Source organism: Oncorhynchus gorbuscha, linkage group LG25, assembly GCF_021184085.1.
Source record: "Oncorhynchus gorbuscha isolate QuinsamMale2020 ecotype Even-year linkage group LG25, OgorEven_v1.0, whole genome shotgun sequence".
In the NCBI taxonomy this organism is placed as follows: domain Eukaryota; kingdom Metazoa; phylum Chordata; class Actinopteri; order Salmoniformes; family Salmonidae; genus Oncorhynchus; species Oncorhynchus gorbuscha.
In genome coordinates this window covers 40110224-40121539 of record NC_060197.1, presented here as the reverse complement: position 1 = coordinate 40121539, position 11316 = coordinate 40110224, and the positions used below count along the sequence as shown (strand labels likewise).

The following is an 11316-nucleotide window of genomic DNA, read 5'->3' as shown; positions in this document are numbered from 1 at the left end:
GATATGAGTTACCTGGTTACAGGTGAGTGATGTGATATGAGTTACCTGGTTACAGGTGAGTGATGTGATATGAGTTACCTGGTTACAGGTGAGTGATGTGATCTGAGTTATCTGGTTACAGGTGAGTGATGTGATATGAGTTACCTGGTTACAGGTGAGTGATGTGATATGAGTTACCTGGTTACAGGTGAGTGATGTGATCTGAGTTATCTGGTTACAGGTGAGTGATGTGATATGAATTACCTGGTTACAGGTGAGTGATGTGATCTGAGTTACCTGGTTATAGGTGAGTGATGTGATCTGAGTTACCTGGTTACAGGTGAGTGATGTGATATGAGTTACCTGGTTACAGGTGAGTGATGTGATATGAGTTACCTGGTTACAGGTGAGTGATGTGATATGAGTTACCTGGTTACAGGTGAGTGATGTGATCTGAGTTACCTGGTTACAGGTGAGTGATGTGATATGAGTTACCTGGTTACAGGTGAGTGATGTGATATGAGTTACCTGGTTACAGGTGAGTGATGTGATATGAGTTACCTGGTTACAGGTGAGTGATGTGATATGAGTTACCTGGTTACAGGTGAGTGACGTGATCTGAGTTACCTGGTTACAGGTGAGTGATGTGATATGAGTTACCTGGTTACAGGTGAGTGATGTGATATGAGTTACCTGGTTACAGGTGAGTGACGTGATCTGAGTTACCTGGTTACAGGTGAGTGATGTGATCTGAGTTACCTGGTTACAGGTGAGTGGTGTGATATGAGTTACCTAGTTACATGTGAGTGATGTGATCTGAGTTACCTGGTTACAGGTGAGTGATGTGATATGAGTTACCTAGTTACAGGTGAGTGATGTGATATGAGTTACCTGGTTACAGGTGAGTGATGTGATCTGAGTTACCTGGTTACAGGTGAGTGATGTGATATGAGTTACCTAGTTACAGGTGAGTGATGTGATCCAATTTGTAAGTCGCTCTGGATAAGAGCGTCTGCTAAATGACTTAAATGTAAATGTAAATGTAAATATGAGTTACCTAGTTACAGGTGAGTGATGTGATCTGAGTTATCTGGTTACAGGTGAGTGATGTGATCTGAGTTACCTGGTTACAGGTGATTGATATGATCTGAGTTACCTGGTTACAGGTGAATGATGTCATATGAGTTACCTGGTTACAGGTGAGTGATGTGATCTGAGTTATCTGGTTACAGGTGAGTGATGAGTTACCTGGTTACAGGTGAGTGATGTGATCTGAGTTACCTGGTTACAGGTGTGATATGAGTTACCTGATGATGATCTGAGTTACCTGGTTACAGGTGAATGATGTGATATGAGTTACCTGGTTACAGGTGAGTGATGTGATCTGAGTTATCTGGTTACAGGTGAGTGATGTGATCTGAGTTACCTGGTTACAGGTGAGTGATGTGATCTGAGTTACCTGGTTACAGGTGAATGATGTGATATGAGTTACCTGGTTACAGGTGAGTGATGTGATCTGAGTTACCTGGTTACAGGTGAATGATGTGATATGAGTTACCTGGTTACAGGTGAGTGATGTGATGAGTTACCTGATGAGTGATGTGTTACCTGGTTCTGGTTACAGGTGAGTGATGTGATCTGAGTTACCTGGTTACAGGTGAATGATGTGATATGAGTTACCTGGTTACAGGTGAGTGATGTGATATGAGTTACCTGGTTACAGGTGAGTGATGTGATCTGAGTTACCTGGTTACAGGTGAATGATGTGATATGAGTTACCTGGAGGTGAGTGATGTGTGACCTGGTTGTGAGTGATGATCTGAGTTACCTGGTTACAGGTGAATGATGTGATATGAGTTACCTGGTTATAGGTGAGTGGTGTGATATGAGTTACCTGGTTACAGGTGAATGATGTGATATGAGTTACCTGGTTATAGGTGAGTGATGTGATTCCTTCAAAGGAAACAGAAACCTGAACACTACTCTTGCTAGTATCACTTTTTAATTCAAGCTGACGCGTCGGCCTCTTGTGGTGTTGTGATGTTGTGGTGTTGAGGTGTCGTGGTGTTGAGGAGGTGTTGAGGTGTCGTGGTGGTGTTGAGGAGGTGTTGAGGTGGTGTTGAGGTGGTGTCGAGGTGTTGAGGTGGTGTTGAGGAGGTGTTGAGGTGTGGTGGTGTTGAGGTGTTGAGGTGTTGTGGTGTTGAGGTATTGAGGTGGTGTTGAGGAGGTGTTGAGGAGGTGTTGAGGTGTGGTGGTGTCGAGGTGTTGAGGTGGTGTTGAGGAGGTGTTGATGTGGTGTTGAGGTGGTGTTGAGGAGGTGTTGAGGTGTGGTGGTGTTGAGGTGTTGAGGTGTTGAGGTGTTGAGGTGTGGTGGTGTTGAGGTGGTGTTGAGGTGGTGTTGAGGTGGTGTTGAGGTGGTGTTGAGGTGTGGTGGTGTTAAGGCTATGAGAGACTCACTTGCTGATGTACTCGGCATTGAGCACCTTGTTGCACACCTTACACTTGAAGCAGCCCAGGTGCCAGTGTTTATCCAGCGCTACAAGAGACTGCTCATTCTTAAACTCCTTCCCACAGCCACAGCAGTCTACAGGGAGAGAGGAGGGTGAAAGGAGGGTGAGAGAGGGTGAGAGAGGAGGGGTGAGAGAGGAGGGGTGAGAGAGAGAGAGAAATAGAGAGATTTATCAGGATGTGAAGCAATAGAATTAGATGAACTGATATTATACTGTATAGAATGATGACGTGAGACAGAGACAGAACAGGAGTGTATGTAGGGTAACTTACTGTGGACAGCCTGTATGGGTGCAGGGCTGTTGGCAGACTGGGGCTGTGTACAGTTTTGGCAGACACACTCTTTCCCGTTAAATGTCACACGGTCACCGGCAGGGAACGGCTGTCTGTCAATCAACACGCAACACAAGACACGGTCAGTTCACAACAATGAACTAGTCATTATTCAACTCTGATGTGTGTGTGTGTGTGTGTGTGTGTGTGTGTGTGTGTGTGTGTGTGTGTGTGTGTGTGTGTGTGTGTGTGTGTGTGTGTGTGTGTGTGTGTGTGTGTGTGTGTGTGTGTGTGTGTGTGTGTGTGTGTGTGTGTGTGTGTGTGTGTGTGTGTGTCCCTTCTCCCTTACTTGCAGGTTACGCAGACAAAGCAGCGTGGGTGGTAGGTCTTTCCCAGCGCCGACACCACCTCTCCCTCGATGAACTCCTCACAGCTGAAGCAGCGCGTGCCGTACATCCGCTGGTAGTCAAGGGTGCAGATGTACTCCCCCTGACGCACAAAGAACCCCCCCTGGGCCAGGTCAACGCCACACACTGCACGGGGGAGAGAGAGAGCAACACAATGAGACATCGAATCAAAGATAGCACTGTGTTTGGCTGTATAAAAAAGAAAGTTCACATTCTATAAATACTTCCAACAATTGAATGGGTTAACCACCATTTAGGTACGCAGTGCCTTCTTCACAATCAGCTGAAATGCCTGAGAGGATGGTACAGATGGATAACTATCTGAAACGCCTGAGAGGATGGTACAGATGGATAACTATCTGAAACGCCTGAGAGGATGGTACAGATGGATAACTATCTGAAACGCCTGAGAGGATGGTACAGATGGGAAACGCCTGAGAGGATGGTACAGATGGATAACTATCTGAAACGCCTGAGAGGATGGTACAGATGGATAACTATCTGAAACGCCTGAGAGGATGGTACAGATGGATAACTCTATCTGAAACGCCTGAGAGGATGGTACAGATGGATAACTATCTGAAACGCCTGAGAGGATGGTACAGATGGATAACTCTATCTGAAACGCCTGAGAGGGTGCTACAGATGGATAATTCTATCTGAAACGCCTGAGAGGATGGTACAGATGGATAACTATCTGAAACGCCTGAGAGGATGGTACAGATGGATAACTATCTGAAATGCCTGAGAGGGTGCTACAGATGGATAACTATCTGAAACGCCTGAGAGGATGGTACAGATGGATAACTATCTGAAACGCCTGAGAGGGTGCTACAGATGGATAACTCTATCTGAAACGCCTGAGAGGGTGGTACAGATGGATAACTATCTGAAACGCCTGAGAGGATGCTACAGATGGATAACTCTATCTGAAATGCCTGAGAGGATGGTACAGATGGATAACTCTATCTGAAACGCCTGAAAGGATGCTACAGATGGATAACTCTATCTGAAACGCCTGAGAGGATGGTACAGATGGATAACTCTATCTGAAATGCCTGAGAGGATGGTAAAGATGGATAACTCTATCTGAAACGCCTGAGAGGATGGTACAGATGGATAACTCTATCTGAAATGCCTGAGAGGATGGTACAGATGGATAACTCTATCTGAAACGCCTGAGAGGATGGTACAGATGGATAACTATCTGAAATGCCTGAGAGGATGGTACAGATGGATAACTATCTGAAATGCCTGAGATGATACAGATGGATAACTATCTGAAATGCCTGAGAGGATGGTACAGATGGATAACTATCTGAAATGCCTGAGAGGGTGGTACAGATGGATAACTATCTGAAATGCCTGAGAGGATGGTACAGATGGATAACTATCTGAAATGCCTGAGAGGATGGTACAGATGGATAACTCTATCTGAAATGCCTGAGAGTACAGATGGATAACTAGAAATGGAGGATCAGATGGACTCTATCTGAAATGCCTGAGAGGATGGTACAGATGGATAACTCTATCTGAAATGGCCTGAGAGGATGGTACAGATGGATAACTCTATCTGAAATGAGAGGCTATCTGAAATGCCTGAGAGGATGGTACAGATGGATAACTCTATCTGAAATGCCTGAGAGGATGGTACAGATGGATAACTCTATCTGAAATGCCTGAGAGGATGGTACAGATGGATAACTCTATCTGAAATGCCTGAGAGGGTGGTACAGATGGATAACTCTATCTGAAATGCCTGAGAGGATGTTACAGATGGATAACTCTATCTGAAACGCCTGAGAGGATGGTACAGATGGATAACTCTATCTGAAATGCCTGAGAGGGTGGTACAGATGGATAACTCTATCTGAAATGCCTGAGAGGGTGGTACAGATGGATAACTATCTGAAACGCCTGAGAGGATGGTACAGATGGATAACTATCTGAAACGCCTGAGAGGGTGCTACAGATGGATAACTCTATCTGAAATGCCTGAGAGGATGGTACAGATGGATAACTATCTGAAATGCCTGAGAGGATGCTACAGATGGATAGCTGGAATCCATAAAGAGAGGTCCAAAGAAGAGGAATGGACACGGTTGATAACACCATCACTATCTCACAGTCTGGAACAAGTGAGAGGAACAACTGTGATACCAAGAGCCTTTTCTACACGTCTTGTTTTCATTAACCACTGTGGCTGCCAGCAACATATCACTGAGACGCAGAGAGAGTGTGTGGGGTGTCTGCATCTCTCAGCATGTGTTTATGTGTGTGTGGAAATTCAACACATTTGACCTCCATGAGCACGGCATGACATCATGTCAGCCATCGCACACACCACACAGAGTGACTGACAGCCTCACACACACCACACAGAGTGACTGACAGCCTCACACACACCACACAGAGTGACTGACAGCCTCACACACACCACACAGAGTGACTGACAGCCTCACACACACCACACAGAGTGACTGACAGCCTCACACACACCACACAGAGTGACTGACAGCATCACACACACCACACAGAGTGACTGACAGCCTCACACACACCACACAGAGTGACTGACAGCCTCACACACACCACACAGAGTGACTGACAGCCTCACACACACCACACAGAGTGACTGACAGCATCACACACACCACACAGAGTGACTGACAGCCTCACACACACCACACAGAGTGACTGACAGCATCACACACACCACACAGAGTGACTGACAGCATCACACACACCACACAGAGTGACTGCATCACACACACCACACAGAGTGACTGACAGCATCACACACACCACACAGAGTGACTGACAGCATCACACACACCACACAGAGTGACTGACAGCCTCACACACACCACACAGAGTGACTGACAGCATCACACACACCACACAGAGTGACTGACAGCATCACACACACCACACAGAGTGACTGACAGCATCACACACACTACACAGAGTGACCGACAGCATCACACACACTACACAGAGTGACCGACAGACTGACAGCATCACACACACCACACAGAGTGACTGACAGCATCACACACACTACACAGAGTGACTACACACACACACAGAGTGACTGACAGCATCACACACACCACACAGAGTGACTGACAGCATCACACACACTACACAGAGTGACCGACAGCATCACACACACTACACAGAGTGACTGACAGCATCACACACACTACACAGAGTGACCGACAGCATCACACACACTACACAGAGTGACTGACAGCCTCACACACACCACACAGAGTGACTGACAGCCTCACACACCACACAGAGTGACTGACAGCCTCACAACACACCACACAGAGTGACTGACAGCCTCACACACACCACACAGAGTGACTGACAGCCTCACACACAGCAGAGTGACTGACACACACACCACACAGAGTGACTGACAGACAGAGTGACTGACAGCATCACACACACTACACAGAGTGAGACAGCATCACACACACTACACAGAGTGACCGACAGCATCACACACACTACACAGAGTGACCGACAGCATCACACACACCACACAGAGTGACTGACAGCATCACACACACTACACAGAGTGACCTACAGCATCACACACACTACACAGAGTGACTGACAGCATCACACACACCACAGAGTGACTGACAGCATCACACACACTACACAGAGTGACTGACAGCATCACACACACCACACAGAGTGACTGACAGCATCACACACACTACACAGAGTGACCGACAGCATCACACACACTACACAGAGTGACTGACAGCATCACACACACTACACAGAGTGACCGACAGCATCACACACACTACACAGAGTGACCGACAGCATCACACACACCACACAGAGTGACTGACAGCATCACACACACTACACAGAGTGACCTACAGCATCACACACACTACACAGAGTGACTGACAGCATCACACACACCACACAGAGTGACTGACAGCATCACACACACTACACAGAGTGACCTACAGCATCACACACACTACACAGAGTGACTGACAGCATCACACACCACAGAGTGACTGAAAGCATCACACACACTACACAGAGTGACCGACAGCATCACACACACTACACAGAGTGACTGACAGCATCACCCACACTACACAGAGTGACTGGCCGTGCTGCTGCTCCAGTTTCAACTGTTCTGCCTTATTATTATTCGACCATGCTGGTCATTTATGAACATCTTGGTCATGTTCTGTTATAATCTCCACCCGGCACAGCCAGAAGAGGACTGGCCACCCCACTTGTTTTTCTTTTTTCTCTCTCTCTCTCTGGAAATAATACATTAACTATGGTAACAACACAATACACACGTCCCCATGACATCACTCCCTGGACCCGCCCGCTGGAAACCTCTCTTTCCACTCATTTAAAGAAACAAAGTGAGTTCCTCTCTTTCACAGGCACTGACGGCTTGGGTTTCCTGCCTTCTCTTCTCAGAAAAAGAAAGGGAAGGAGAGAAACAGAGAGAGATGTGATGTTTCAGGAATCCTCCTCCCTGACCTTTTAACACCTTGTGGAGATGGGATATCACACAACACGCATAGTACACGCGCACACACACACACACACACACACACACACACACACACACACACACACACACACACACACACACACACACACACACACACACACACACACACGCACACACACACACACACACACACACACACACACACACACACACACACACACACACACAGTACAAAGACGGAATGTAGATGAGGTAACACATAAACAACAATGCCTGAGGGTTTTCTACCTCAATAACATCAGTGTGGAAACTAGAGTAACACCCTCCTGGCAGAGAGCAAGAACACAGACTGTGATCTGACAAAAATGGCAGCCATGTCACTTGAACCCAGGACAGCCAGGCCACACCTTCCATAGAATGACATACTAAAACTCATTTAATTGAATAGGATCTCTGTGACACCTTCTTGGCACAGCAACACTAACCAATGTTCCTCGGATTGTCGGCCATTTTCAGAAGCACGGGTGATGTATTACTGTTTATAATTTGTCCAAAACTACAGTAAAAGTGTTGTCATTGTTCCAAATGAACACTATCCTAGTCTGCAGTTTCCCTGTTGCATAACCTACTACCGTTCCCACACTCCCCCTCACATTAATCCTCAATGCAACCTCTTTACAACATCAATACAACCTCTTTACAACATCAATACAACCTCTTTACAACGTCAATACAACCGCTCTACAACCTCTTTACAACGTCAATACAACCTCAATACAACCACTTTACAACATCAATACAAGGGTGAAAGAGGGGGTCCTGGGTCACTATGAGAAGGTTTAGTGTGAAGGAGGGGGTACTGGGTCACTATGGGAAGGTTTAGGGTGAAGGAGGGGGTACTGGGTCACTATGGGAAGGTTTAGGGTGAAGGAGGGGGTACTGGGTCACTATGGGAAGGTTTAGGGTGAAGGAGAAGGTACTGCGTCACTATGGGAAGTTTAGTGTGAAGGAGGGGGTACTGGGTCACTATGGGAAGATTAAGGGTGAAGGAGGGTGTACTGGGTCACTCTGTAGGAAGGTTTAGGGTGAAGGAGGGGGTACTGGGTCACTATGGGAAGATTTAGGGTGAGGGAGGGGGTGCTGGGTCACTATGGGAAGGTTTAGGGTGAAGGAGGGGGTACTGGGTCACTATGGGAAGGTTTAGGGTGAAGGAGGGGGTACTGGGTCATTCTGTGGGAAGGTTCAGGGTGAAGGAGGGGGTACTGGGTCACTCTGTGGGAAGGTTTAGGGTGAAGGAGGGGGTACTGGGTCACTCTATGGGAAGGTTTAGGGTGAAGGAGGGGGTACTGGGTCACTCTGTGGGAAGGGATCAGATGTAGATTCTGGTATGTAATTCAGGACCCTGGACTCTCTGACTGAAGGGCTCTGATCTGCGTTCTGGTATGATTGAAACCTATCCCCTCTGCTGCTACTCCCTGTACCAGAGAACGTCTCTAGTTTGGGACACACTGTCACCAATGTCGACTCATCAAACAGCCTGCTGTGAAATATGTGACCTGTGACCTAGTAGAAAGGACAGGCTGTTGGCTGGAGGATGATTCAGAGAGGGATATTGGATGAAGATCTGAAGTTGAAGATGCTGATGTTGATCGTCATCACCAATCAAAAATACTTCAACACCAGTCCTAAGCATGGCAAGCTGGCATAGGTGTGTGATGATAAATATGAGACATTTATCACCTTCAGAAATCAAGCAGGATGGTTATAATGACTCCCCAAATAGGCCTACTGTCTGTCTCTAAGAAGAGAGAAGAGCTGATGAAGAGAGAAGAGTTCATGAAGAGGAGAGAGAAGAGCTGATGAAGAGAGGAGAGTTCATGGAGAGAAGAGCTGATTAAGAGAGGAGAGAAGAGATAATGAAGAGAGGAGAGAAAGGACGGTTCTAGGACGGTTCTAAATGCTATAGTTCAGGGATCATCAACTAGATTCAGCCGCGGGCCGATTTCTTTCATGAGCGGATGGATGGTCAGGGGGCTGGAACATAATTACAAATCATTTTCTAATTGACTGCAAGAAGCCCAAACAGATATAATATATGACTAAAACATAAAAATGTCAAACCTTGCTTCCGTTTGTATACGATCATATATACTGTATCGATCTCTCTACTATCCATGGGAATACATTGAAACAAGACTTCCCAAATTAAAATCACTTGGAGCGGATTCGCTGGTGTTTTTACCATGTTTTATGTCCAACCGGTGACCCGTTGGGGAACTCGGCTCTAGTTCTTTTCTGGGCGAGATGAGTAGAGTGCACTACGTAACTCAACTCTCCCACTATTATACATTGTCAAGCTCTGTTCCCCTCATCTCTCCTTCACGTAATCCCTTCATACCCAGTTCATTTTGGATGTGCCAAAGCAACCTGAAAAGAATTCACCACTCGCTCTGTTGCCTGCCGCTGCACTTACGGGATCAGATCTAATCAAATGAAGTGTTGTTGGGGTCTGTTATCCCTGTACGTACCATAAGACTGTCAAAGAGCACAACTCACTGGGGAAAGAGACGACAAACGAACGACCGCCTGCTCTCAAGCATAGGATACCTTTTTCAATCAACGTTGATGAAACACACAAAAGAACTGAAGTACTATTCAAGCCCAAAAATAATACTTTCAATGACTCCTGTCTCCCCCAAAAATACTTTCAATGACTCCTGTCTCCCAAAAATACTTTCAATGACTCCTGTCTCCCAAATATACATTCAATGACTCCTGTCTCCCAAATATACATTCAATGACTCCTGTCTCCCAAATATACATTCAATGACTCCTGTCTCCCAAATATACATTCAATGACTCCTGTCTCCCAAATATACATTCAATGACTCCTGTCTCCCAAATATACATTCAATGACTCCTGTCTCCCAAATATACATTCAATGATTCCCGTCTACCAAAATACATTCAATGACTCCTGTCTCCCAAATATACATTCAATGACTCCTGTCTCCCAAATATACATTCAATGACTCCTGTCTACCAAATATACATTCAATGATTCCCGTCTACCAAAAATGAGACTTTATTTTTGAAGTTAACACCACACCGTACCCTACACTCTTAGCACCTTTTCCATCTAGAACTTAAAAGGGTTCTTCGGCTGTCCCCATAGGAGAACCCATTGAAGAACCCTTTTTGGTTCTAGGTGGAACCCTTTTGAGTTCCATGTAGAACCCTTTCAATAGAAGGTTCTACATGGAACCCACAAGAGTTCTACCTAGAATCAAAAAGGGTTCTCCTATGGGGACAGCCAAAGAACCCTTTTGGAACCCTTTTTTCTAAGAGTGTACGCTACCATACCCTACCCGGGACGACAGTGGGTGTGTCCAAAACCATGTCAAAAACATGTCACACTCAAACACGTGTGTTACGGAATGCTTAGTATAATTACTCTGCAAGGGGCATTGACTTATGGAGTGGAGCATATTGGTGGAAATTGCAAAAGCCTCTGACCCTTTGAACTCATGAGTGTGGGGGAAAGGGGTGGTAAGTACACGAGGGTGCGTAATGGTTGAGGGAAGAAACCAAGAAATATCATGTTTCAGTAGATTAGGTTGCCTGTACTGTATAGAA

The 11316-nt window shown here is 46.1% G+C and overlaps 2 protein-coding genes across 15 annotated transcripts in view; both read right to left on the bottom strand.

Annotated features, from left to right (window-relative positions):
* The window catches only part of LOC124014474 (tripartite motif-containing protein 14-like), a 435501-nt gene that overhangs the window by 351401 nt on the left and 72784 nt on the right, over nucleotides 1-11316 (bottom strand). The gene's annotated exons all lie outside the window — the stretch shown is intronic.
* Nucleotides 1-11316, bottom strand: part of LOC124014470 (actin-binding LIM protein 2-like) — a 121833-nt gene that overhangs the window by 40779 nt on the left and 69738 nt on the right. For all 14 annotated transcript variants that reach the window (XM_046329521.1, XM_046329519.1, XM_046329526.1 and 11 more), the window contains exons 3-5: nucleotides 3110-3293; nucleotides 2761-2873; nucleotides 2437-2563 (exon numbers count right to left, since the gene is read on the bottom strand). In XM_046329521.1, coding sequence (XP_046185477.1) covers nucleotides 2437-2563; nucleotides 2761-2873; nucleotides 3110-3293 — 424 coding nt within the window. The remainder of the gene's footprint in view (nucleotides 1-2436; nucleotides 2564-2760; nucleotides 2874-3109; nucleotides 3294-11316) is intronic.